Genomic DNA, 26,183 nt, shown 5'->3' on the forward strand with positions numbered 1-26,183 from the left:
TCCATCATCACCAGGACACATCTTTCCATCTGTCGTTTTCTGAGCATCCGACACGATTCTTTCATCCTCCTCCTCTTTCTTTTTTCACCATGCTACTTCTTGCGGTCTTGGTCAGTTTCCACGGCGTGAGTGCCTTGCCCGCGGCCCAGAACGCCGCTTCTTGTTCCTATGACGATCTTTACACGTCGCTCTCGAGGGAGGGGAGCGAGTTTTGTTCGAGCATGGTTAAGACCCCGTGCGAGGTGTCGGCGACGCCTGCGCAGTTTACGTCGTATCCCTCTGACAAGCTATCTTCCTATGTAAGTTCGTTTCTTCACTACCACTTATATCGTTTCGATAAAGGGAGGGGGGAAACTTTGGGGCTGATGAGGTGTCAAGTGTGAATGTCTCATGACGACCGGTACTGCCTATGGGACGGCCGCGCCTACAGCCACCGGCCAAGCAAACAGTTCCGAGACGTATACTTCGTGGCGGTATTCTCGGGGGCCGACGGGCTCGCAGGCCTGGTCCTCGGATGGCAGCGGCGGCAGCGATGGGAGCAGCAGCCCGACGGATGATGGAGCCTCTTCTTCTCGTGCTACTACGCAGACTGGCGATGCGGGTTCGACTGGGCGTGTTTCCATTGAGCCTTCGAGTATCTTGCAGGCTAGCACTTCTGATTCTATGATGAGTGGTGGTGGTGGCTCTGGAGGTGCTTCGGGGACGGCGTCGGGTATCGTTGGGTCTGATACTGGGTCGGTGACGGGGAAGGCGACGCGGACTTCGTCGGGTGCTTCTCAGGGGAGTGGTGATGGGGGGGATGGCTCTGGTAATGGTGGCGGCTCAGCTGGTTCGTCCAAGACAGCATCTGCTTCCGCTTCCGCATCCGCTTCAGCTTCAGGCTCAGGCTCAGGTTTGGCATCTGCGTCAGGGTCAGCTTCAGCATCTGGGTCTGGATCAGCCTCTGCCTCAGCTTCTGCGTCGGCATCTGGTTCGGCATCCGGGTCAGCATCAGGATCGGCTTCCGCTTCCGCTTCTGCGTCTGCGTCTGCATCGGGCTCAGCTTCGGCATCGGGCAGTGCCTCCTCCGGCAATGGAGGAAATGGAGGAAACGGCGGAACAGGAGCAACGTCAGCTTCTCAAGGTGCCCAGGGCTCCTCCACCCCCGCAGCAGGTGGCGGCTCGGGAAACGGTGGCCAAGGGACCTCGGGTCTCAATGCCACTTCAGCTGGCAGCAACTCTGGCAGCGTCACCTACCCCGGATCAACACCAACAATATCCTCTGGGGGAGCATCTGGAGGCCCCGGCTGGAACAGTTCGGCAGCATCTTCTCAAGGGGGCGCCGGCACCGGGACCATGGGTTCTCTGTCTCCCACAGCCACCGGCGGCTCTGGCAATCCAGGCGGAGGATCAGGAGGCATCAACGCCACGGCAACAGCAACGATTGCCACGTCTGCTCCCTTCATCACGCCCAGCGGCTTCAACAGCAGCACCATCAGCCGCATCGTCAACGCAACGCAGACTGGGCCGCCTCCCTTGCCTGCCGCCAACTTCACGCAGGTGACTCGAACCGGTGCCATTGTCAAGCCGACATGCTACCAGATGCCGCAGCCTGCAGAGGGTGCGACTCGAAGAGCACTGCTTCACAACACGGATCTCCGCGAGCGAAACGCAACGATTCCGTTCCCGTACATCGAGTCAGTCGACTTCCAGACCGACGGCGTGGATCCTCTCTATCTCACCCTGCGAGATGCAGCCGAGGGAACGCACTACATCGACGTCTCCAACAGAAGCTACATCGCCATTGTCGACTCGCTGTACAATGCCATGATCATCGACGCCAATGGCGTGCATTTTTCGACCAAGAACTGCCAGTACGACGTGTCCATCACCATCGACTCCATGTACCAGCAGCTGGCTGCGCTTTCTGGCCAAGTCTGTTCCACGGGCGACCAGAAGATGATGAAGCGGATGAGCGACGTCGACTTCAACCAGACCCTGTATCTGCGGGATCAGTGCAATAATCCGGTCAAGCAGACGGTGCGGCAGTATCCGGAGCTTAAAATTGGGGACACGAACTGCAACGACCTGGAAGTCGATGAAGAGACCGGCCGCTGGCTGTTTGACTGCACGTTCCCCGGCTCAGAGTCTGGCACCCTCAAGTGCGAATACGCTGTGAGGAACGACATTGAGGAGTTTCTCTTCACGGATCCCTTTGGCGGTGCCTGTCCGGACCTGTCCACCGTCATCACGACCCTCGAGGCCAACGGCCAGGACTTCATCAACCCAGAGTCCCTCCGAACGGAGCTGTACAACCAGGGCCTGGACGACGCCCAAAAGGCAGAGGCGAACCTCATCGTCATCTACTACGAGCAGCTCTGGGAGATCCTCAAGCAGGCCTTCTCCAAGCTGCGCACCCAGAGCCCGGACAAGGTGAGCGCCATCCAGGAGTACATTGACGTGTACAACCAGTACCGCAACTTCGAGGACGACATCTGCGAGGACCTGCACGCCGGCGACATGCCCCTGAAGATGAGCCTCCGCGCGGGCGTCACCTACGTCGACGCCATCGCCAGGCTCAACTGGGCGCCCGAGGCCCCCAAGCCCTTCAACGTCACCGTCCAGGACCCGGACAAGCTCGCGTGCTGCAGCCCCGGGAGCAACGCCAGCAGGGACGAGGCCGCGGGGACGTGCGCGTATCCGCAGAGCGCCCACCTCAGCGGCACCGGGTGCGTCTGCGGCAACATGGCCTCGGGGGCGTCGGTGGCGTTCGAGGTGACCGAGTGCGAGAACTTTGTGAGCGAGTGCCAGGCGGACGAGGATTGCTCCAAGGCTGGGCATCCGACGTATGTGTGCCTGACGGGGACCTGTTGCGGAACGGGTGTTTGCGTTGATCCGTATGAGTGTGCGCAGAACGGAAGTGTGCTGGTGAGGCCGGGCCTCTTTTGAAGTACTAGTAGACCTGCTGGATGCCAGCCGGAACAGTTGTAGCGGATTGTGAATTGGCTTGTCGGTAGGACGCAAGGAGGATATGGTTGATGGGATTGAGCCCTGGTGGTTGCTTTGGATTCGTTTGTGCGTTTTTGTTTTCTCTTCCATCATGTCACCAATATGTCAGGCAACATATCATAGCATCACAAAGCGAAAGGGAGGCAACAGGTTGCTCTTTTCAACAAAAAGAAAAAGTCCGATTCATCTTATGCTCCAGGATTCTCTTTGTCCCGGGGATTCATCTAAGCAATTACATGAAAGGCGTTAAAACTAAACCAGACTCCGTTCCCATTACCATCATACCCTTTTCCTTAGACCTTGGGGGCAGCGGTGGGGACGATCTTCTTGCCGTCCTTGTTGTAGCGGACACGGGGAGGAGGAGCCCTGTTACGGCGGCCCTCGCGAGATCGGACACTATTTGATACTTCTGTCAGCATTCCAACGTACCTTGTGAAAGAGGGGGGCTCGGGGGATATAGGATTTTCGAGAGCTGGGACGTGTAAAGGTCCCATTGTACAACCAAGGCTCATCTGAAGCACATACGCCGCAAGGGCGCAGTTGTAACACTCCCAGGGGAGACAACGTACCGGACAATCTTGCCGTGGATAGCGCAAGAGACGCAGTACTGCAGCTTCAGGTACATCTTGGGGACGGTGTACTCGGCGAAGACGGAGGCATCGGAGATATCACCTGCAAGAACAAGAGTTAACGGATGCTGAATTTCAACTTTCGGAGGGGGAGAGATTGCTCCTCTATGAGGCAAGGTTGACGTACGGATGGCGGCGGACTCGACCATGTTGCGGATGGTGAAGCGCTTGATCGCCTTGTCCTTGGGGGTGCATCGCGAGCAGTTGCTGCAGCGGATGGGCTTGGTGTGGCCGCGGCCCTTCTTGTTGCGGCCGCTGTTGTCATATTAGCATCGTGTGTCTTTTGAGATGGATCGGGCACAAAATCATCGTCCCCCATCCATCATCCATCTCGGTAAGATGCTATTGACGACGGCAGTTCTCGCAGGGCAAGAACATATCGGCTCCAAAGCAGTCCGGGCGATGGGATGCGCCGGGGTAGACGAGGCGAGGAGCAAGGGCAGAGTGCATACTTGTTCTTTCTCTTCTTGACCATTTTGGCGGTGTCTGGATTGAACTGTTAGATTCTCACGCAGAAGGAAAAGAAAGAAAAGAGGAAGTTCGGTCGACGTACTGGCAATCGGTGTTTGTCGAAAAGAACTGGAGACTGGCTCGGCTCGTGCACGTTCTAGGGCTTGCAGCAGAATTGAAGCTGTGCCAAATCAAATTGCCCACTTTGGAATCTTTTAGTGCCGCCACCCACCGCTGCACAAATTGGGTCGCCCTCTATGACAAGATAGGTACTGATACTAGTACTGGTACTGGGGAATTTTGGCGAGGGGCCAAGGGCAGCCCGTAGCGAGAGCCCTAGATCAGGTGACCGCGTTAGCAGCGTCCGCCCGGGCGAAAGTGAATTTTCTGGCGCGCCACACCAGCGAAATGGACTGCTCCCTCATCTTCTGCAACATCTGAAGATTGCTTAGGACGGCAATAAGTTTTATTGTCGAGGTATGTCTGAAAGATGCTGCATTTCTGTCTGCCCTCCATGAGCTCTGGGAGCTTCATGAGGGACTCATCATTGATGTCTCCTTCTTGAAATTTCTCTTCTTTGTTGCTCCCAGAGCTCTATTGCCCAAAATTTCCCAATCGTCAACTGTCGCGGAGAAATCTGCAACAGACGACAAAACATCATCCTTCTTCTCTCTCCTGCAGACTTCTCTCGCGCGCAGCAAATGGTGGTATGCCGTGCAAACAAATCTAACCCGTCCAGTTAGGCAAGATGCAGATTTTCGTCAAGACCCTCACGGGGAAGACGATCACCCTTGAGGTGGAGTCTTCCGACACCATCGACAACGTCAAGTCCAAGATCCAGGACAAGGAGGGCATCCCCCCGGACCAGCAGCGCCTGATCTTTGCCGGCAAGCAGCTCGAGGATGGCCGCACCCTGAGCGACTACAACATCCAGAAGGAGAGCACCCTCCACCTGGTCCTGCGCCTGCGTGGTGGTGCCAAGAAGAGGAAGAAGAAGGTCTACACCACCCCCAAGAAGATCAAGCACAAGCGCAAGAAGACCAAGTTGGCTGTCCTCAAGTACTACAAGGTCAGCAACGATGGTAACATCGAGCGCCTTCGCCGCGAGTGCCCCTCCGACACTGTGAGTATCTTCCTCTCTTTTTTCGCTTTCTGGCGAGAGACAACTCAAGACTGACATGTTCCATCCAGTGCGGTGCTGGTGTCTTCATGGCTGCCATGCCTGACCGTCAGTACTGTGGTCGCTGCCACCTGACCTACGTCTTCGACAAGCAGTAAATGACGACAACCAAACAAAAAATTTCTTACAAAAAATGGAAAAATGATTTTGTGGATTGGACAGCTGGAGCCATGGGACTGCCATAACATACAAAGGGCGTTGATGTAGCATAGAGAGCACATCCGGCGGCTTCTGGTAATGAATGCTTGATTTGAGACACGTTTGGGACTTGCTTTCGGAGACTGCAATTTCATGTGACAAGGTGCAATGAGTGCCATATGAGAACAACTCGTGCTGTCTGATATGACGTTTGTACCATCGTGTAAATCACCAGTATGAACTGGGTTCAGTAGACCTAAGTACCTGATTCCACGATAAGGCGATAAGGGCCCATTCGGTGGTATTTTCTCTTCAGTTTCGCAATTTCAGATTCCAGACCCACTTTCGGTGAAAATAGGGTCGCCCGCATTCAATGCCATCAGGATGCGGCAAGACAAAGGTTCCTGCTCACCAGATTCTATCCCTCGAGGAGGCAAGTTTTGTAAATTTTCAGATTTCAATTGAATCGTGCATTATGTCAACAAACCTAGGGTAAATCGACATCCGCAAACCGGAAATATCGGGTACGCAGCCCTTGTAAATACTCAAACATGTAAAACGCAAAGTAGTTTGTTCCTTGAACGCCATTACCGAATTCCCTTTACTCCCTCAAATGTGAAGTGCAGCAGACACCACTCCCTCCCTTTTCTGTCCCCCAAGCCAAGAGCTGGCCTCCCTCTTCACTCACTCGACTTGCTCTTCTTGGACTTCTTGCTCTTGTCCTTCTTGTCGGTCTTGGACTCGGCGAGTGTCTCCAGGTCGTTGTCGAGTTCGGCGGAGCTTTCGCCAGCCAGCTTCTCCTTCTTCTCCTTCTTGTGCTTCTTCTTCTGCTTGTCAGAAGTCGAGGCAACATCTCCATGCTCCTCCTTTACCTTGACGTCGTGCTTGGCCTCCTTGGGCGGGGCCACATCGATCGCCTCGGACGCAGTCGAAGTCTCGGAAGCGGCGAAGTCGCTCTACTCATCCTTGGCTCCCTTGGACTTCTTCTTCTTCTTTTTCTTCTCACCGTCATCGGCGTTGGTCATGGCGACATCCTCATCCTCTCCATGCTTGCGCTTCTTGTCCTTCTTGTCTTTCTTGTCCTTCTTATCCTTCTTCTTGTCCTTCTTCTCCTTCTTGGAGGCGGCGGCATCGGGAGCATCAACCATGTCCTCATCCAGCTTCTCGCCGGCATCTCCGAGAGTCTCCATCACGGACTTCTGCAATGGGGGTTAGATGATTATCGACATGGCAAGCGAAAATTGGGTTGTGATTTTGCAACTTACAATGACATCAGAGTTCTTGGTAGGGCGCTTGCCAGTCGCATAGAATTCAAGGCGCTCCTCCACCTGGGCCTTGAAGGCTTGACCGAATCGGTCGTCAGGCTCACCAGAAAAGACATCGATACGAGAGGCCATGGAGGCTTTGTTAGCGACACATCGGGACATGCGACCCTTGTTCTGCTTGCTGGCCTTGGCGATGGCGCCAGCGTGGTACAGGAGGCCGAACTTGGGAGTGTTGCCCTTGGTCTTGAGCGCTCGGAAGAGAGCCTTCTCGGCACCGAGAATCTGGAGGGTGGACGAGGGCAGCTTGGCCAAGCTGGTAAGAGAACCGGCGTGAGAGATGAGACGAGCGGCGACGCTAGATCCGAGCAGGGCCTTGAGGTTGGGCGCGACCTGGTCGAGCTTCTCGTCAAGGTAGGTGGAGGTGGATCGACGGTTGTCGGCCTGCTTGACGACAAGCTGAGACAGCTGCTGAATCATGTCGTAATCGGGGGCACTCAGGTCATAGCCCATGGAGACCTTGGCAGCATCAATGATGGCCTGGGCCTTCTCTCCGTCTTCGCCGAGAACAGCGGCAATGTCGTGCAGCTTCTCGTCAGTGAGCGTCTTCTTGTCGCCAATGACGCCGACAAGCTGAGCGTAGGTGTAGTTGTCGGACGTGAATCGCTGGAGCTCGGGAAAGTGCGAGCCGTACCACTCACGGAGGCGCATGAAGAAGCTGTTGACGCCCTTATCCTGGAAGTCGACGGTGGCAATGGCCTGGATGATGTGGTTGTCGTTGCGGGTGACGTTGAACTTGACCTTGGCGCGAGAGTAGGCGTGGGCCAGACCCAGGGAGGCCTTGCTCAGGTCGCCGGTCTGGAGGCCCTTGAGGAGCTTCTCGGCGTGCAGGCGGATGCCGCGGATGAGCTCGGCAACAACCGCGGAGGTCTCGATCGTCTCGATGGAGAGGCCGGGGAACTGGGCCTTGATAGCGCTACCAAGATTCCTCTCGGCCACACCCAGCGTGATCTTGCTCTTCTTGCCGCTGGTCTGCGGGAGGTTGAGCTCAAGGACGGACTTGAGCTGGTCGGAGACAATGCCCTCGGAGATCAAGTTGACGTTCTCGAGAGCCTCGATGTGACCACTTCCCACCAAATTCTGTCAGCCTCCGCTCGCCTCGCCTCTACCATCACACAACCACGACGACAGGACAGGACTCAATTACCTGAAAGGAGTAAAGTTGACAAGGTTGACCATCTTGCTGAACTTGGGCAGCTCGTTAATGGCGGCCTGGACCTCCTTCAACTTGGCGCCCACGGCATCGGCCTGGTGCACGACGTTGAAGAGGGCATAGCCCAGGGCGGCCTCGAACAGGACGTAGTCGACGTGCGCCATCTTTGAATCTCGTCCCAGGCGAACGCCGTAATTCGGTTGGATTGACGTGGAAGAGCGGCGCGGTGATGCAATTGGGGGCGGCGCTGCTTCGCTCTCTGGGTGGTGTTTCTCAAGATTCTTCGCATCCAACTTTTTTTTTTTTTTTCCAAAAGTCGACGAAATTTTCTGGTAGCTCTGAGCTTTAGCGATTGAGCCAATCAGAGCCTGCAGTCGGCTGGGTCTCTCAGTGTGAGAGCGGTCACGTGCAGAGAAGCGGGGCATTTCTGCAGGTACTTTGCAGTTGTACCTCCAAGTTGCGTGAGGTGAGGTCAAGCTGAGAACTGAATCCATGGGTCATCACAAGTTGAGGCGAGATGCTCATGCTGGAGTCGTCATTCTATTTTTGCACATTGCTTTCTTTGTCTCTGTCTATGTCGATTCATGAGCTCGTCAGAAACTACGTCATACTAATTTACCAGTCCACCCAGCTCAAACTTTCTCAACTCTGCTCTCAGTTGTTCGGAAACCCGTTCCTCAGGTTATCATACTTGGACTGCGGATAATCGACGCAATTGTCCTTCCTCTGCAACGCCCCCGGGCCTCCAAACTCATTGACGACAATGCCAATCAAGCTGTCCCGGCCCTCCTTGTCTGCGCTGCTCTCCCACCACATGCCGCCTCCGAGACCCCACTCCTTGATGTACCCAGCCTTGACTCTGGCGGCATGGGGAGTGTCGTAAGAAACGAGCTTCCTAGTTTGCGGGTTGTAGCAGTAGCTGGCACCCGTTGCCTCGTCCCAAAACTCTTGAGAGCCCGGCAGAGGGAGGACTTTGTAGTCGAAGATGCCGTTCTCCCACGATCCCTCGCCAATACCGCTATATGGCTTGCCCGGCCCATCCGTGTTCTCGAAAGCACGGCCGTAGATGGGCATGCCGAGCACAATCTTGCTGGGCGCCACTCCGCTCCTAGTGTAGTGATCGATGGCTGCATCGGTAGAGAACGGTGTAGACGCAGGGTTATCGTAAGAGGGGTGGAGGTTCGCCTGGTGGCCACTCGTCTGGTCCCAGGATCCCGCGTAGTCGTAAGCCATCAAGTTCCAGAAATCAAGGTACTGATCCATGCCGGCGATGTCGAGTTTCTGAAAGTGTGTAGGTCCAGCCGGGCAAGCAACAGTCAGCTCAAAGTGACTGTAGTTGGGAAGCGTGGCCGAGTAGGCGTCCAGCTCTCTGCGAACGGTGGCGAGCAGCTCGACGAAATTCCTGGCCTCGTCTGCATTCTGAGGGTACTCCCAATCGATGTCGAGTCCATCAAAACCCATATTCTTTAGCAACTCGAGACTGGATTTGGCAAACGTGTCACGGCCCTGCTGGGTGCTGGCCGGCCCCTTGAAGTTGCCGCTGTAGGTCCAGCCGCCGATGGACAGGAGAACCTTGAGGTTGCGGTTGCGCTTCTTGAGCAGATTCAGCTGCTTGAGGCACCCGTACATGTTATTCCCCGTGTCATTCCACGAGTCGCCTTCCCAGTGAATGTCCGTGTCTGCCCAGCCATCTGTCATGTGTCTGAGCAGCTTTTAGCGTGCCAATCATTATCAAAGGGAGGGGGGATTTGGCGAGATTGAAGGACATACACTTCGCCGGTATCTTGGCGGACATTGGCAAATGCATAGAGGACGTGCGTCAGCTTCTCAACGGGGAGATCCTGCGGCCTATGCTTTCTGGCGTAGATGGCCCTTGATGTTGGACAAGCCCGTGTTAGCCGGTATGCGAGTGTAGATGCGGGGATGCGGGTGTGTTACACATCAGGGCTTGTTGATGCGTACAGATCGTACTCACCAGTTTACAAAGTAGGCGACAGTACGGTACCCGTCTCCTGACATGGCTGTTTGATTTGGCGAAAAGTTGATGACTGGTACGAGGGATAAGAAGAGGACCAGAGCTGCGAGAAGGGCGAGGTATCTCGGGATAGCAGTAATGGTCCTATGACGAAATGCTTGCTGATACCCTGCAGGATCCGTCTTGAAGGCGAGGAAGCTGTAGGTTTTTGTCGGTCTGCGAAGTAGTCCCTTGCTTGTTGTTTTATACTTGAATCAGAAACAAAAGCCAAGCTACGATCTCGTGTTTGCCTGTTTCCTTGTTTGTATCGGTATCATGCGTAATCAGATGTCCCTGGCCCGTTTGATTTGCAGCTCAACGGCGGCCTCACCAAAAGCTGTCGTGGTTCGCCCCTCCGCCTCCACTTTGTATGCGCTGTTACTGGCCAGCACCGCCTCATGCGACAGCTCATCTACTCAGCCCACAAGCCTGGACGATTGACTGGGGGATATTGGATGGATTTTTAACCAATGGATGGCTCGGACTTTGGAGAATTTCAATAGTAGCGGCTTGTCATCGTCACCGTTGTGGCCATGAGAGCCAAATGCATGCAGTTTGTCACTGCGGAGTAGCTGTATCTGCACGAAATACCAGGGTAGCTTGAGGATAGGTAGCTGAGGTTGAATTTACCACGCATGCTTCCGCGTCGACTGTGCTTTCATGTCTACAGTGATTACGCAAATTGCTTCAACTCCAACCCACTCTGTCTTCAAGCTTGGCAACATATGCGAACAAAAGATGAACAGTACTTTCACAGGGAACGTGTTGACGCAAATGGGAATTTCCTTGGTGAGGCGCCCTTCGGTTGTAGCACGCGCTTCAATATCTATCCATGCCTCCAGCAAACCTCTAGTCGGGAGACAAAACTGTTAAAAAGCAAACGAGATGGGGTATATATCGTCGCCTCAGTGGCCGACGAAACAAATGCGCCAACTGTCAAATCAAAACACAAATACAAAGTCCTCATTCTCGAGATCGGTAATGTCCGCAAAAGCTTTTCGGCCTTTGACATCGTCAGGTTGCACTCCGTCCTCCTCGTCTCCCCCGAGTCGGGTATCTCCATTTTCCTCGGAGAGTCGCTGGGTACCCTCTCGCATGGCTCGCTCCAAGGCCTCCATACGCTCCACCTCTTCTGCCGTCTCCAAGCTCATATCCAGAATAACTGCACTCTTTCCAAGAGCCACTCTTCGCTTGGCGTGGTCGGAGTTGAGATACTTCAGATAAAGCGATGTGATGCCAACGAGTAAGAGGACAAACGCGAAAAAGGCAATGTTCGCCCGTAAGCCTCTAGAATAGGACGGGGCTTCGTCAGGCGTAAAGAGCAGAGGTCCAAAGATGTTGCCAGCGGATGAGCCTATGAAGACCATTGCCGACGTGCATTTTCGCTTCGTATCTCCAGCTGTATTTTGCGCAGACCAAGAGTATATAAGTGGCGCTATTCTTGTCAGTTTATGAAGACATTTCCATCAGCGGAAAGATAACTTACTGATGCCAGTAAATGTGGAGAGACAAAAGTATCCTGCAAGCAAAATGGCTCTGTGCTCAACGTCATGCGGGAAGTGCAGCAGGATTGAAAATCCAATAATGGGAGGAATACACAGGAGAGCAATAATGGGCCCCTTGACTTTCCACTTCATCGATGCATACGCGCTCAATGAAACAGCCAGAACATGAGACAAGCCGACGGGAACGTTGAATAAGATGGTTCTGTACGGATCCGTGACAAAGGATTTGATGATGAGTGGGCCAAACGTTGAGATACCGTTTGAAGGAACCGAGATGCAAAAGATCATGATCACCCACAGCCAGGTCTTTAGATCTCGCAAAGCTTCGAAGAAGTGGGCATACCTCCATTCTCGCGACATGACCCCCATCTGATTGTTGCGGAGACGCTCTATGGCGAGGATCTTGTCCTCGTCGCTGAGAAACTTTGCTTCAGTGGGTGAATCCGGCATCCAGAAGAACATTGCTCCAGATACTACGACCGTAACAACGCCAAAGAAGAGAAATATGATCTTCGACCAATGTCAGTACAGACAAGTGATGGCTAACGCGGGCCATAGTTACCTGATAAGGCTTGAGATGTGAGTCTATGCTTGCCAGCCCATATGTAATGAGGCTTCCAAACTATATATCGGTCAGTGACACATATCGTATCTCAAAGTCGGGATCCAACTCACCACCCAAGTCAGACCGTTCATGCAGTACCAAGACCCAATTCTCAGCGTTTGTTCTCTATCCGACACAGAGCTTGTTAGTATTCCCAGAATCTGAGATGAAAAGCCTAGCAATAACAACATGCCTGCGTCTCCACCACATCTGCGTTATGGCAACAAAAGCCGGCCCTACGCAAGCTTCAAAGGCACCCAGGAAGAAACGAGCCGCCATGAGCTGCCCAAAGTTGTGCGCCCATGTCATGCATGCCAAAGTGACACCCCAAGCAAAAACCATGGCACTTGTGAATTTACCAATCGGCAGCTTGACCAGAGCCCACGCCAAGGGCAGCTGCATGAGGAGCTGGGCCAGATAAACAATGCTCCCCAGCCACGAGAACTCGTCGCCAACCAGGTCCGTGTCGTCGATGAGGCCAAATATGGACGCGTACGACAGCGTAGCTTTGTCGAGGGCCTGCAGAAAGTACACGGAGAGCATGAGCGGCAGCAGGGCGAGGTCGATGCGGCGGAGGATGCGGGCGTCGTCGGCGGGAGACACGGTGATGACTTCGTCTGGCGAGCGGCCGAGCTTGATGAGCATCATGGCCGCGGCATCTCGATGGACCTTGGATGGCGCGTCAGATACGTGTGAGAGCTCATCTGGCCTCTCGCCATCGTTTGGGTTCTCGTCGTCGTCATCTTGGCTCAAGGGTCGGTACGGATAGGACGAGGCCGAAGCTGACGGGTGCGATGTCGGCAGGGCGAGCTTGACCGCTGTCGAGAAGAGCTTGGAGAGCATGGCTGGCGACGGCGAGACGAGGGCATCTGTGTGTCGGGAATGTGACAGAAGCCTGTGAGCAAGTCAGATCGCCCAGCCGTGAAGAAGCTGCTGGTGTATTGCTTGAAGTTGGGGTTGAGGCTTACATGCATTCCGATAGATGTCAGCTTTAGGGGGTCTGATGACGTCTTGTCGATCCCGTGCCTGGCATCTTATCGCTGCATCTCGCTCGCTCTGGGCGCTGGGCGCTGCTGACAGGGCTCTGGTTTAGCGACATCGGGGCATTTTTCAGGGCCTGCGATGCTGCGCCAGATTGATCGCTGGACCCCACGAACAGCTCAAGCTGCCCTGCATTCCATCATTTTTGTCCCCATGAACATCGACACCTCAATGATCAGGACAAGAGTCAGCGAGGGACATAGGAGTTGCTTGATTCATCTGTAAAGAGCTTCTGGTAAGGATATTCTTATGCACGTACCGCATACAGGTGCACAACTAAAGCGCAGTAACATTGAGGCTTTGCCTTGATATCGTCTCCAAGGTGCCACCAGATGGACGCTGGATGATACGGCAGATGCCGTGATCTCAATAGCTTACGGATTGTCCGTTTCATCGCCCGTCCAAAGACGTATTCAGTTACTATACGGAGACTTTCTGCTTCAGAAATAATAGTACCACTACCTAGTACTTTCGGAGAACTCGAGGAGACATTTACAGATCTGACACCACCAGTTGACTTACATGTGCGTATACATGTACTTACATGTGCGTATACATGTACTTACATGTACGCGACATCTGCTCGGGGTTTTCACATGATGGAATAGCCATTTACCACTCATCAGGTAGTAGTAATCTCTGCTATTGGTGTCTCTTGAATCCATCTCCAAGCAGAGCTCAGACCACAGTAAATCGCCGAACAGATTATGGGAAGTCTGCCGAACGTATCTGTGCTCACGCTTTGATCTTCTTCAGGACCTGCAACGAGATGCTGGTGGGTGAGGCAACTCCATACCTAAGTATTGTTCAGTAAAACAAGCCCATCATCAATATTTATATCAAAGTTTAACTTCTTGGATCTCTTGCAGCCTCTAGGTCTATGAGAAATCAATCCACGGCATCTCCTTGCGATGCTTCTCACACAGATGATGCCCCCCTGAGGTGATCCCGGCAGCTTACCATCAGCTGCGCAGAAGCGTTTCTCTATCACCATCAACCCACCCATTCGCAAACATACTTGTACTGTCACATATCTCGTGAAGTCGTAATCACCACTACTATCGGACGTGTGACAGCTGATTATCCCACAACGTCTCCAAATCAAGCTGCTCTGGCCGAGATCTGTCGGCGATAGCCATCGGCCGCAAGAGGGTGGAGATGGGCGGCTTCGAACTCATGCACATTGGGTAGTATCCTGAAGCCGTTATGTTTTCTCCGAAGGTATGTGACCTGAAGAGGAACGCGAACATCAGAGCATTGGCCAAACGTTACAAATGTGCCCATATTTGTCAGGTAGTGAGAGCTTCACTTCATTTTCTTTCCCTTCTGCCGCTTGCCCTATCAGTCACTTCAGAGGATGCCACATGTAGGTTAGGTTCATGTGCTCAGGTATCCGATATCACCAACACCGTACATGTAGTCTGCAGTCGATAGAGGTTCAGTCGTGTCTCGGCAGATGGCTGTCTTTATGCTGCAACAAGGGTCTGACGAGCGTTCGCAGAAACCAATTGCTCCACTCACATACCTTCAATTAATAATGTCGAAGCCGCGCAGCAACAACAGCAAAGATTTCACGGCGCCTACGAGTGATGCATCTACAGATTCTCATGCCCTGAGCCCATGGGAGCCAGCCGAGGCCCCCGTTGCTGCGTCGTCCAAACGGCGACCATTGGCTCAAATTCAGGGGCCGTCCGTACAAGAGCCGTCATACAAGGACCAAGTCGTTTGTAGAGCAGACGTCAAAGATGACGAACGCAAGTTGATACAACTCGTTAGGTCCCCCTTGGCCGCCAGTATGTGGCCGGCTTGGTTGCTCCGTGTCCTTCAACGTTCTACATGTATGCTCACTGTAACACCTCTTTCGCCTCGTGACAGAGACCCAATACTGCAGACAGCCGGTGATCAGGGCTGCATCGAAATCCTGCGAGTGAGTGGCATATACGTACAGACACACACAAGTTTCAGCTCGATAGAGTGTGGCTTCCCATTCGTGAATGAGGCGTCTGGTGCTAGTTGTGTGGACCGAAGGAGGCGCCGGAGCTGTGTCGAGACTTGTGGTTGTAATATGGGCTTGACCAACGCTCCCGTCAACCAACAACATTCGTTGTCGAACCCGGCAAAGACAATAGGAGGGGGCAAAGAGGCGCTCGACGGCTCATTTCAAATTGTTTAAATATTGTGAAGTCTTATAAATAAAGTGCTGGCTTCCCGCTCTTCGTGCTATTGCCTGTTGTTTTGACTGCCCGGTTTCGCCTGCTCTGTGACCAGTCGGGGGAGATCACAGCTTCCATGTCTCTTATTAACAAAATACCAACGTCTCTCCGTTGCTTCAATCGTCGAGCCATCTAGAGACCGTTGACCAAAGACTTCACGATGAAAATGCCCGGGTTCAATTTCGACGTCAGCCCTCTTCTCGCTGTGTCGTTGGGGCTTGCAATTGTTCTATACATCACCTACAGCCTCTACCTGGCCGCTCTGCCCAAGCCCATACCCGGAATCCCATACAACAAAGAGTCCGCCAACAGGCTTTCTGGAGACATACCACTTCTAGCAGAGGCGCGATACCGTCGCCGGTGGGCATGGGCCCAGCCTCGCGAGCATGGGGCCCCGTTGTCTCAAATCTTCATGTTTCCTTTCCGCGCTCCGACAGTCGTGGTGTCCGACTACCGCGAAGTCGTCGACATTCTCGCTCGTCGATCCAAGGAGTTTGATAGAGGGACTAGGACTAAGGAGTGTATCGGCTTCGTGGCCCCGAGTTTCCACTTCACGATGGAAACTTCAGATCCGCGGTTCAAATCCAACAAGAAGTTGATTCGCGACCTCATGACGCCAAAGTTTCTTAACAATGTTCGTCTCGAATCAACCCAGAGCTCGTGTATAGATCGCGGACTAACAGTATTGATGTCAGGTCTCGGCGCCTCGGATATATGACAAGGCTCTTGCACTTGTTACCCTATGGAAGCTGAAGGCATCAAAAGCCCACGGAAGGCCATTCTTCGCCACCGAAGACCTCTACTCGGCCACTCTCGACATGATATGCGTCGCCGCCTTTGGCATGGAGAATGCAAAGTCCGCTCTTCGACAGGAGATTGCTCATGTGCAAGCGACCAACCCAACCTTTCCTGACAGCGAAGATGGCCCTGCGGAGTTCCCAAGCGCCCCGACTATCCCTGAGCTGGATGCCCTCTTCGATGGTCCAAAGATGGTGTCGATAGCCCAGGGCAGCCCGTTTCCCTACATTGCGCAGTTCCTCGCTCTGCTCACCCCACAACACGCGCGGGCTCATTGGAACAGGAAGACCTTGATCATGGGACAGATAGATCGGAGTCTGCAGAGACTCATCCAACATGGCGCGGAAGGATGCGAAAGTGCCCTCGACCACCTCTTGTTGCGGGAGATGAATGCTGCGAAAGAAGCTGACCGACTACCGGACTACTACTCCTCTACCATTCGAGATGAGGTAAGTTTGCAACATATAGAGTCTCTTCTGATAAGAAGAAGTGCTGATCCATGGCAGATCCTTGGATATCTTGTTGCCGGTCACGACACCTCAGCCGCCACCCTGTCATGGTGGGTGAAATACATGGCGGCCTACCAGTCCGTCCAAGCTCGACTTCGCGATGCCCTGCGACAGGCTCACTTTGAAGCCTATCGAGACTCTCGGTTCCCAACAATGAAGGAGATTTGCGACTCGCCGGTGCCTTACTTGGACGCCGTCATCGAAGAGACGCTGCGTCACTCCGCCGTGGCGGCACTCATTGTCCGAACAAGCACTTGCGATACCCAAATCCTGGGATACCACATCCCAAAGGGCACAGATATCTTGCTAGCGCTCGCCGGCCCATCCATGACCGAACCAGCTTTGCCCGTGCCCGAATCGGACCGTTCTCCAGAGTCACAAGAGTCTAGAGACCAGATCCCTTATTGGGGAGACGATGTGACCGAGTATAAGCCGGAGCGATGGCTCAAGCAGGTCAAGAATGCGGACGGGAGCGATGAGGAAGTCTTTGACCCGTATGCCGGGCCTACTTTAGCTTTCTCGGCTGGACCTAGGCAATGCTTTGGGAAGAGGCTGGCGTACATGAAGCTGCGGACGGTGATGACCTTGCTGATGTGGAACTTTGAGTTCCAGCCGCTGCTGGAGGAGTTGAACACGCCGGACCTCATTGAGATATTGGTAAACCTGCCGGAAGACTGCTATGTCAAGCTTGCGAAGGCATAGGAAGACGGCGGGTTTGGTGAGCTGCATTTCTTCTGTCATTTTCTAACGTGTACATATTCGCAAGGCCTTGAGCAGCTTATTGGGCACAGGACTTGTAGATTGCATGCATATAAGTAACATTGCTTCTCCTGATAATATTGCCCATGATGCTGATACAAAAGAAATCTAATTACATATAATCTATAACATGAAGCAATGCGTGGCGTCCAACTCTGAACTATGTACCCCTTTCAGCCACAGCCGCCGTCTATTCCCAAGTGCACAATCAAGACAATATCAAGTCTACACCCCCCTTCGCACAGTCTAAGCCAGCGCCACAGCTTCAGCTGCCGTCTCGGCGGCTTCAGCCTCGCGAATCTCCGCCCACCTGTTCAGGAGACTCAGATACGCCTGCCATCCGAGATTGATAATGCCGGCAAACAGGGCTCGGTACTCTAGAGGCACGTAGGACAGGTTGAACGCCATGACAATGGGCCAGATCTTGCAGGAATTGATCCAGCTGGTGAGCAGAGTGTCTCTCACCCGCTGGACAGCGCCGCCGATGCCATCGCCAGAGAGCAGGGCCTGCATGCTGAAGAAGTAGACGTTCATGTACGTGGCGAAGAGGAGCTGGTTCATGACTATCTTGACGCCCAGCGACAGCGCACGAGACTTGTAGTTGAAGCGTGTGGCGAGAAACTTGAACCTACAGGGGTATTAGCTGGCTTGCCTACATGATAGATGTCGCGGATATATAGGGAGCATCTTCTCACCATTCGTATGCCGGAACGGCAGTGCCAGCTCCAATAAAGACATTCCGCACCGTCCTCACGGGATCATAATCGTCGTCACTCATGCTTTGGGCAAGGAGGTCGGCGCTGAAGAAGATGAAGATGGAGCTGATGGTCTGCGTCACATACGGCCTCTTCTTCTGCGATTGTCCATATGCTTGTGCCAGGCGAGTGACGGGGCCCAGCCGCTGCCATAGCGGTACGACTGCGTGCTGGACTGTTGCTGAGACGGGCGCGGTGATACTGCTCGCCGGTGTTTCTCCTGGAATCTTGACTGTACTTTGCGATGTAGTTGGCGATGTGCTTTTAGAAGATTGTGCTGATGATGACTGGGTGCGAAGCTGGTCTCGTGGGCGATGCATCAGCTGGAGCTGTCGCCGCAGGATCGAGCGAAAAGGGGTTGAAGCCATCATTTTGTCGACGAGGAAGCTCTTCTCTACACTTTTTGTCTGTCAGACAAATATTCTATGCTGTATCATGAAGATTTTAAGTTCTATCTCTCGGCTTCCATCCCGTCAGACTGAATCATATCGGTAAACTACTATCAACTTATTAATCCATTACACACGGGTCCATGATAAGGCGCCGGGTGCCGGCTTTCGGAAGAGCCGTTTGTAAGCCGTATTAGGCAATTCCCGGGCCGCGAGGGAAAATAAATACTAGTAGTAGCGACTTTCTGTCTGTGGCTTGGTCGGAAATTGGGCTGAGCAAAAGGCCGGCTCTGTTTGTCTCAAAGGAGGGTTGCTGAGTGGTCAGCAGCAATCTATTTCCCGGCTGTTGATTTCGTATCCTTCTTAGACTATAACATGTACTATATCCCAGGACTTAGTTGTCGAAACTCTCCTCTCAACTCCTTTCACGTTTACAACTGAAATCCCGCCACTTCCTGCATGCCCGGACATGGTTGTCGACAGGCCGCTGTCGGCTGAATAGAGCCACAAGCCCGGAGCGTTGCGGAGGACACAACAAGCTACACTATTTTATGCAGCCTCGACACTATGCATAATCCCCCTCTAGCATGAACATGGACACGTCAAAACGAGTGCAAAAAACCCAGACGAGCTAGGAAGAACTCGCGTATCGACGGGACAATGTCAGGAGCTTTCTCTCACCCCCATGGCGAAAAAAAATAGAGCTTCCCCCCCCTCTCACCGTATAAACGCAGTTTGACTCCCTAGCGCGGAGCTTACAGCAACCAGACGACAACTCGGCGCTGCCCCCCCTTGAACCCAATTGTCTGTTTTGTATTGTTTTGTTTTGTTTTGTCTCTATTCTGTCCTAGGCTTGATCCTGCTGTATCCTGATATATCAAGCAATCAGCCATTCCCGCAATGAGTGACACCAGCCAGATTGAGACGGCCGAGACGACTCGGTCCACGACCCGGTCGACGGCGCCGTCGCTCAATGGCAGCGGCGTGTCGAGCGCCAGCGGCGGGACGAGCCCCGTGGGAAGCGGCGGCAACATGGACGACCTCTGGGTCGCGCTGCCCAAGCCCGCGCAGACGGTGTCGTCCGAGTCGCTGCCAGACCGCGTGCGCCGGATCCGCGTCGACGTGGAGGAGCTCGAGGTCTTCTACAGCGTCTCCGTGTCGCCCGGCCGCCACGAGCGCCTGCGCCGCTACTTCTCGGACGAGCTCAAGGCTCTCTTCAGCCTCGACTTTGAGGCCCTCAGCCAGTCGGACAAGGTCGACTTCCTGCTGCTGCGCAACTTCCTCCGGCGCAAGGCGCACCAGCTGTACGCCCAGAAGGAGGCCAACAAGGAGATCCAGCGGCTGATCCCCTTCGCACAGCTCATCACGGCGCTGTGCGAGGCGCGGCGGGACGTGGACCCCCTGAACAACGAGCGGGTGGCGCAGCAGCTCGACGACATTGCCCGGCTGGTCAACCAGGTGCGCGAGGGCATCGACAACGACCGGCTCAAGATCAGCAAGACGGCGGCGTTCCGGGCGTCCAAGGTGGTGGCGGAGCTGCGCGGGCACCTGGCCGAGTTCCACGCCTTCTACGCCTCGTACGACCCCATGTTCGACTGGTGGGCGACGGCGCCGTGGAAGGCGGCCGACGAGGCCCTGTCGCAGCTCGTGCCGCTCATCCAGGGCAAGCTGGCGGGCATGCACCAGGGCGAGACGGGCGACATCATCGGCGAGCCGCTGGGCCGCGAGGCGCTGCTGGCCGAGCTGGAGGCCGAGATGATCCCCTACACGCCCGAGCAGCTCATCACGCTGGCCAAGGAGCAGTTCCACTACTGCGAGCTGCAGATGAAGGCCGCCTCCGAGGAGCTCGGCTACGGCGACAACTGGAAGAAGGCGCTCGACTCGGTCAAGAAGCACGCGGTGCCGCCCGGCGAGCAGACGGGCTTCGTCAAGAAGCTGGTGCGCGAGGGCGCCGCCTTCGTCAAGGAGCACGACCTGGTGACGGTGCCGCCGCTGGCCGAGGAGGCGTCGCGCATGACCATGATGAGCCCCGACATGCAGCGCGTCGCCCCCTTCTTCCTCGGCGGCCCGCTCATCATGGTGGCCTACCCGACGGCCGAGATGCCGCACGAGCTCAAGAAGATGGTGATGCGCGGCAACAACCGCCACTTTGCGCGCGCGACGGCCTTCCACGAGATGATCCCCGGCCACCGCCTGCAGCTCTTCATGAGCGAGCGCCACAACAGCCACCGCCAGCTCTTCAGCACGCCCTTCAGCATCGAGGGCTGGGCCATGTACTGGGAGTACGTCTTCTGGGAGCGCGGCGACTTCTTCGAGTCGGCCGAGGACCGCATCGGCGCCATGTTCTGGCGCATGCACCGCTGCGCCCGCATCGTCTTCTCCGTCAAGTTCCACCTCGGCCTCATGTCGCCCCAGGAGTGCATCGACCTGCTCGTCGAATGGGTCGGCCACGAGCGCTCCACCGCCGAGGCCGAGGTCCGCCGCTCCTTCAACGGCGACTACGGGCCGCTCTACCAGGCCGGCTACATGCTCGGCGCCCTGCAGCTGTTTGAGCTGCGCCGCGAGATCCTCGAGGGCGGCCACATGACGGAGAAGGAGTACAACGACGCCTTTCTCAAGGCCAACTACATGCCCATCGAGCTGTTCCGAGCCTTGGTCCTGGGTCTGGAGCTGCATCCGGACTACACGCCCAACTGGAAGTTTGCCAAGTAAGGGAGGGAGGGGAGAAGAAGAGAAAGACCAGGAGAGCGCACATCACATATTCCCCCCCTTTTCCTTGACGCTCCTGAAGGGGGGAGTGACGTGGTGGTATGGATGAGAAGGAAAAGGTTGGCATTCGTTTGGAGATTCGGCATTCATTCATTTGGAAAGCGGCATTCGTTTTGGAAACTGGCATTCGTTTGGTTCATCTCATGATTTTTTTTTTTGCTTTTTTTGTTTTAGGCGTGGGTTTCTTTGCTTCCTTCTCGGGAGGGCTTCTACCGTCAATGACTCTACGCATCTGCTCTTGGCTCCTGTTCAGCACCTCCTCTTTTTTTCTTTTTCATATACTACAAGCCGCATAGCGAGACGATGATCTATATAGTTGCTTTCTTGTAAGGTATCTGATGTTATATGATAGATGAAATATGATGAAAGATTTGATGTCTTTATTATACTCGTTTGCATCTACCTCATGGTGTTTTGTCTGCTATGACCTGCTTCACCAGCAGTTGAATTGAGGAAGCTCTGACTCAAGCGCAAGACTCGCTGCAGCTCTCCCTTCATTGAATCCATAGCATCCTTTGCGTTCTTCCTTTCTTCTTCGATCACGACTTCCAGCTCCGCGATGATGGCACTCTGAGCTGTGAGCGACTCGTGGCTCAGCTGTTGCTGAACGGCATGCGCATACGTCGAGTCCTGCCAGTTTCTCTCCATCCTCTCCACCACTTTCTCAAGCTCGGCGATGACAGACGCCCGGGAATCGAGCTCCTTGCGTAACGACTGCTCAATCTCATGATACTCGTCGATAGCATCTTCGTCTTCCCTAGACTTCTTCGTCAAGGCCCTCAACCGCGTCAACAGCAGATCGAGCACCTCTGCGCCACGAGGACGACTAAGCGGCAGCGTCACCTCGCCTGGCGGCGTGAGATAGACAAATTCAAGAAGAGCATCCCGAAATCCAGCCGCGACTGACGCAATCATCTCGCTCGCATCATTACCGGGGAAGCCCAGCTCGCCAATGGCAGACGTGAGTTGTGTAGCCGCAGCCGCTCGGTCGGACACGGTTTGCACGAGCAGCTGGACCTGCTTCTCTATTCCCTCAGAGGAAGAGACGGCTTTTCTCTTGACAGAGCCATTCGATAGCGTTTTGCCGATTCGTCCACATAGCGCAGTGTACGAGTCCAGAGTTGCCGTCAATTGTTGTACTTTGCACTGCAAGGACTCGATCTCTTCTTCCAACTGCTCCGTCTCTGGCTCTCGGAATTCCATATGTGGATGGCGAGAGGACGGCGACGGGGAGGCTTCCCTGTAGCATGGAGATGCAGCCACAGTCGGACTTGTCGGAGGCGGAGTCAAGAAGGATGACCTTGCTCTTCTCGACGGGCTCGTCTTTACCCGCACGACAGCCTCGTTGCCGCCGAATCGTGGCTCGTCTACCGTCATATCCATCTCATCGTCTCTCGCTACCTCAATCGACGGCTCCGCCCAGCTATAGTACTGAGTGGCTTCTTCCTCTTTTTTAACCAGGCTCCTCTTCGCAAGCTCGCCCTTGAGCTTGCGAACCTGCTGCTCCAGGCCCCATATCCGCTCCGTGTCCATGACCACAGTTGCATTCTGCAGCTCATAAATCTCCCTGTCTCGCGCCCTGACCTCGGCCCTGAGCCTGTCGATCTGCGTCTGCGCCGACTGCTCTGTGCGCCGCTTCTCCTGCTCCATCCTGTGGAGCATGTCCCGGAGGCCATTGCGCCGTATGCGACGCTCCACGCGGCCGTCAATGGTCTGGTGAAGATTGAGGTCACCGCCGCCGCCGCCGCCGCCGCCGCCCGCGTCCGATTGCCTCTTTGTTCGTGGAGTCGTTGGGCTGCTGGGCGTGATGTTGACGAGCCGTCGACCTTTTGGCGTTTCGGCAAGGTATGTGCGGCGAACCATTGGCGTGAGACCGCTTGAGATGGAGGAGGGGCCGGGATCAGAACAGCAGAAGCGGCTCTTTCTCCTGTGAGGAGTCATGGGAGGTGAGGGCATGGCGGCTGGAGGGGATGCCGATTTCGCATTTACGCGCCGGCTGCGACGCAACGCAATGGGAGTGTCCTGGTCTCGCATGTTGAGATTCGCGTACAGAGAATTGGTATACTGATGTTTGGTATCTTTTGCACTCGAGCTCTTTGCTCTCTTGATCGACGAGTTCAATGCAGTATGTGATTGGGTCAGGACGAAGTGAGGGGGTGTATGCCAGCTTATACCCGATGAGGAGGACCAAACATGGATGTTTTGATCAAATGTCAACTCCGGCATTGATAAACAGCCCACATGGATACATACATACATATCTCTATCGGCACAAAACAAACATCCCACACAATGACCTAAACCGCGTCAGAGACATTTTCCCCTCTCCCTCCCTTCAACCGTGTTTCGCGCATATGTAGATACTAGTAGTACTAGTAGTTGCGTGTAGCCCTTGCAGCAAACGATGAACCCCCTTTTTGTTTACTTTTTGCCTGCTGGGGTTTAGCGCCCGGGCTGATACGGAGTGCAACGGCCCCACTGGCTCCGGGGAAGCATTGAAGTGCCTCATTGTCAAGGGGGAGAGCAGCGCGTTGTTGGTGTGGGGGACACGATACTAGATTGACATGTGAATCATACAATGAATAGGTAGTATTGGGCCTCAAACAAGACTAATTAGGCGTCTTGTTATTCTTGTACTGGCACGTCATACTACTCCATGCTGGTACTGCTGTTGCCAATAACAAGAACGCACATTACACACCACAACAAAACAGACCAACAAAAGTCAAGTCTACAATCACACAGTTACATGTACGTAGTAGTATATGAAAAGCAAAACATCCATCGACTCTATGAATCAGTCTCAGAAATGGTCGTGTTGACAATTCCGTCAAGCCTCCACTGCCACCCATCATCATCCAGCCGAAACACCACAACATTGCTTCCAGACTTTGCATACACCGTCCTATTCCCATTCGTCGCAAGGCTGTCAAACTTCACATCGCCGTGGAATCCGTCCCCAGAGACCCTCTCGACATCAACCCCCACACGGCTTTCTTGGATGCTTCCTCGCGAGTCTGCGTACAGGAGCGCGAACTCGTACGGCAGCGTCTGCGCCGGTGCTTTGCCTTGGCCGTGGCCGGTGCGGATCCAGGCCAGTTGGTTCGTCCGAGAAGATGGAGATATCCCCTCTCCCTTGGAATCTAGATTGCACGGTATGGTATTAGCACCACGGATGAAATCTTGATGGATTATGGCAAGATCATGTTCTGTTGGCCTACCAAGGAAAATCTTGTCCAATACGTGACACTCAACCTGCTTTGTTGAAGAAGCGTGAAAGTCCACCGAACACTCCCAAGGCATAATCTCCCCTTCCTTCTCCACGGCCAACAAGAGCCCGCTAAACGATCCATCAGACTCTTGTCTCTTATTTTGCCAGTCGCCAGCAATGGCATGGCCGATTCCTCCCCAGTCTCCAGCCTCGTGGCGTCCTGCAAAGGAACTGAAATCGACGACATGCCAATCGGTCTTCCTCGCTTCTTCGGACATTGCGAGCTGCAACTTGCCGTCCGGGTCCTGGTAGGAAAGCACCACTACATTGGTATCATGCTCTCCCTGGTGGAACGCTGCCGAGAGCTTCGATTTCTCATGGGCAGTCATACGATTGGTTCCAGTGGACAGGCCTCCGACTTTCCAGCTGCCGCCTGAAGTCATGAAGACGTGGGACACCACACTGCGCTCATCGAGATAGAACAAATGAACGATATCGGCATCATCCACCACGGCGGCCATGGGAGTCCCATATTTCGCTGTTGCGGCGTCTTGAAGCACATCTCGGATCCGTCCAAGGCCCTTTCGCTCAGAGTCCCCGTCCGTGTAAGCCAGAGATCCCGCTCCGTCCTGCCAGACGAGAATCCCCCAACTATCCCTGCTATCACGCTGGTCAACAAACGCCGAAGCAAGGTCCGAAGAGGAAAGGATCGGTGCAACTGGTCTTGCAGAGGGTGAAGCCGTAGAGTTGGTAGCAGCTGTCACGGATGGCAGTCCACTCACCGTCGTGGGAAGTGGCACCAAAGAGTTGCCCGTCGCCGTTGCCAAAATCGCACTCTCTTGTAAGAAGGTTGTAGAGTACGTGGCCATGGTCAGCGCCGACTGCGTGACGGTCTCCGTGGGATGTGCCTTCATCATGAGAAACGACTTTCGGGTCAATGTCACCGCCAGCATTACGCAGCTGAGCAGCGTCGAGATGATCGTCATGGCGATGGCAAACGGCAACATGCGCTTCCGATAGTACCAGGGCCGCTGAACAGGATCTCGGTGCAGCTGGTAGTACTGCTCGCGAGCGGTATGTGGCTGTTGGTCTTCCATGGATCGCGTGGCTCTGGGAGCGCGAGGTGGAATAGGAGGCGGCTCACGACCAGCGGCGGCATTAGCAGCCTGTCGATCCCGCTGTACGAAATAAGCAACGTCGAATATGGGCATCATGGTTGAGGATGATGTTTTGGAGGTAGGGAAGGTTTGAGTAGGTGGTGCTCCTTTCAAATCAAAGGGGAATCAGCTGTTGGGTGCTCGCTCATTTATGTACAGATAGAGTGCGTCTGGATGATGAGCGTTTGAGCTGGCAGCAACAAGCAAAGGCTCCATCATGCTTGATGATTGTTGCTAAAGAGTCATCTGTCTGAAGACAGTACTGAAAGCGCAAGTCACAAAGCCCCCATTGACAGCTCACTATCACATATTCTGCCTCCTTTTTGAGACTGATTGGCCTTCCTGTCAAATAATGAGCGTGACGAGCGTTCTCATGGTACATGTACCAAATGCATACGGATTGATTAGAGAGCAACTGTGATGATGGTCACTGGACAGTGTGTGCAGCCCATCTGGTGTTGACGTCGTATGTGTTGTACGATGACTTGTAGCTTGCCATTGGCCACCAGCTTTGTTTGTATTTGGCTATGGTATCAGGTGTCGTGATGATGGCACAATGGGTTATTCAACCCAGGAAATTGGTGATGAATGTAGCAAAG

General features: G+C 54.3%; 11 protein-coding genes across 11 annotated transcripts; 4 read left to right on the top strand and 7 right to left on the bottom strand.

The window, feature by feature from the left end:
• Positions 1 to 89: 89 nt before the first annotated feature.
• BBK36DRAFT_1193008 (hypothetical protein) lies at positions 90 to 2,928 on the top strand (the record flags this gene model as incomplete). The annotated part of the gene is made up of 5 exons (XM_024896794.1): positions 90 to 299; positions 379 to 506; positions 636 to 784; positions 1,043 to 1,339; positions 1,418 to 2,928. 5 exons carry the CDS (start codon positions 90 to 92, stop codon positions 2,926 to 2,928), a joined length of 2,295 nt encoding a protein of 764 aa, XP_024752387.1.
• Positions 2,929 to 3,280: 352 nt separating this feature from the next.
• On the bottom strand, positions 3,281 to 4,092 carry BBK36DRAFT_155404 (ribosomal protein S26e; the record flags this gene model as incomplete). The annotated part of the gene is made up of 5 exons (XM_024897637.1): positions 3,281 to 3,384; positions 3,418 to 3,460; positions 3,514 to 3,660; positions 3,745 to 3,872; positions 4,070 to 4,092. The coding sequence occupies 5 exons, from the start codon at positions 4,090 to 4,092 to the stop codon at positions 3,282 to 3,284; spliced, it is 444 nt and encodes a 147-aa protein (XP_024752388.1).
• Positions 4,093 to 4,815: 723 nt separating this feature from the next.
• Positions 4,816 to 5,345, top strand: BBK36DRAFT_1166941 (ubiquitin/small ribosomal subunit protein 31 fusion protein; the record flags this gene model as incomplete). Its single annotated transcript, XM_024894985.1, has 2 exons — positions 4,816 to 5,190; positions 5,259 to 5,345. The coding sequence occupies 2 exons, from the start codon at positions 4,816 to 4,818 to the stop codon at positions 5,343 to 5,345; spliced, it is 462 nt and encodes a 153-aa protein (XP_024752389.1).
• Positions 5,346 to 6,341: 996 nt separating this feature from the next.
• On the bottom strand, positions 6,342 to 8,024 carry BBK36DRAFT_1113661 (Nop domain-containing protein; the record flags this gene model as incomplete). The annotated part of the gene is made up of 3 exons (XM_024889938.1): positions 6,342 to 6,584; positions 6,651 to 7,773; positions 7,855 to 8,024. The coding sequence occupies 3 exons, from the start codon at positions 8,022 to 8,024 to the stop codon at positions 6,342 to 6,344; spliced, it is 1,536 nt and encodes a 511-aa protein (XP_024752390.1).
• A 478-nt stretch (positions 8,025 to 8,502) lies between these two features.
• Positions 8,503 to 10,297, bottom strand: BBK36DRAFT_1134658 (glycoside hydrolase family 18 protein). The gene is made up of 5 exons (XM_024892377.1): positions 10,186 to 10,297; positions 10,065 to 10,095; positions 9,836 to 10,022; positions 9,631 to 9,732; positions 8,503 to 9,562 (listed from the first exon to the last, which is right to left on the bottom strand). Exons 3-5 carry the CDS (start codon positions 9,877 to 9,879, stop codon positions 8,515 to 8,517), a joined length of 1,194 nt encoding a protein of 397 aa, XP_024752391.1. The 5' UTR covers positions 9,880 to 10,022; positions 10,065 to 10,095; positions 10,186 to 10,297; the 3' UTR covers positions 8,503 to 8,514.
• A 518-nt stretch (positions 10,298 to 10,815) lies between these two features.
• Positions 10,816 to 12,631, bottom strand: BBK36DRAFT_1113402 (MFS general substrate transporter; the record flags this gene model as incomplete). Its single annotated transcript, XM_024889907.1, has 6 exons — positions 10,816 to 10,908; positions 11,002 to 11,309; positions 11,361 to 11,889; positions 11,942 to 12,001; positions 12,055 to 12,144; positions 12,173 to 12,631. The coding sequence occupies 6 exons, from the start codon at positions 12,629 to 12,631 to the stop codon at positions 10,816 to 10,818; spliced, it is 1,539 nt and encodes a 512-aa protein (XP_024752392.1).
• Positions 12,632 to 15,397: 2,766 nt separating this feature from the next.
• On the top strand, positions 15,398 to 17,246 carry BBK36DRAFT_1166945 (cytochrome P450; the record flags this gene model as incomplete). Its single annotated transcript, XM_024894986.1, has 3 exons — positions 15,398 to 15,871; positions 15,933 to 16,484; positions 16,542 to 17,246. The coding sequence occupies 3 exons, from the start codon at positions 15,398 to 15,400 to the stop codon at positions 17,244 to 17,246; spliced, it is 1,731 nt and encodes a 576-aa protein (XP_024752393.1).
• Positions 17,247 to 17,549: 303 nt separating this feature from the next.
• On the bottom strand, positions 17,550 to 18,378 carry BBK36DRAFT_1111867 (hypothetical protein; the record flags this gene model as incomplete). Its single annotated transcript, XM_024889744.1, has 2 exons — positions 17,550 to 17,931; positions 17,999 to 18,378. 2 exons carry the CDS (start codon positions 18,376 to 18,378, stop codon positions 17,550 to 17,552), a joined length of 762 nt encoding a protein of 253 aa, XP_024752394.1.
• A 1,101-nt stretch (positions 18,379 to 19,479) lies between these two features.
• On the top strand, positions 19,480 to 21,159 carry BBK36DRAFT_1112860 (hypothetical protein; the record flags this gene model as incomplete). The annotated part of the gene is made up of 1 exon (XM_024889846.1): positions 19,480 to 21,159. One exon carries the CDS (start codon positions 19,480 to 19,482, stop codon positions 21,157 to 21,159), a length of 1,680 nt encoding a protein of 559 aa, XP_024752395.1.
• Positions 21,160 to 21,615: 456 nt separating this feature from the next.
• Positions 21,616 to 23,254, bottom strand: BBK36DRAFT_1193045 (hypothetical protein; the record flags this gene model as incomplete). Its single annotated transcript, XM_024896795.1, has 1 exon — positions 21,616 to 23,254. Exon 1 carries the CDS (start codon positions 23,248 to 23,250, stop codon positions 21,616 to 21,618), a length of 1,635 nt encoding a protein of 544 aa, XP_024752396.1. The 5' UTR covers positions 23,251 to 23,254.
• A 752-nt stretch (positions 23,255 to 24,006) lies between these two features.
• BBK36DRAFT_1157318 (hypothetical protein) lies at positions 24,007 to 25,641 on the bottom strand (the record flags this gene model as incomplete). Its single annotated transcript, XM_024894006.1, has 2 exons — positions 24,007 to 24,359; positions 24,438 to 25,641. 2 exons carry the CDS (start codon positions 25,639 to 25,641, stop codon positions 24,007 to 24,009), a joined length of 1,557 nt encoding a protein of 518 aa, XP_024752397.1.
• Positions 25,642 to 26,183: the final 542 nt, after the last annotated feature.

Source organism: Trichoderma citrinoviride, assembly GCF_003025115.1.
Source record: "Trichoderma citrinoviride strain TUCIM 6016 unplaced genomic scaffold BBK36scaffold_3, whole genome shotgun sequence".
Classification (NCBI taxonomy): domain Eukaryota; kingdom Fungi; phylum Ascomycota; class Sordariomycetes; order Hypocreales; family Hypocreaceae; genus Trichoderma; species Trichoderma citrinoviride.

Excerpts from the sequence above, each read along its gene's own strand:
- BBK36DRAFT_1134658 (XM_024892377.1), bottom strand. The coding sequence starts at position 9,879 with ATGTCAGGAGACGGGTACCGTACTGTCGCCTACTTTGTAAACTG. Across the intron at positions 9,733-9,835 it reads GTCGCCTACTTTGTAAACTG|GGCCATCTACGCCAGAAAGC; the intron begins GTGAGTACGATC and ends TCCAACATCAAG. Across the intron at positions 9,563-9,630 it reads CGCCAAGATACCGGCGAAGT|ACACATGACAGATGGCTGGG; the intron begins GTATGTCCTTCA and ends AAAGCTGCTCAG.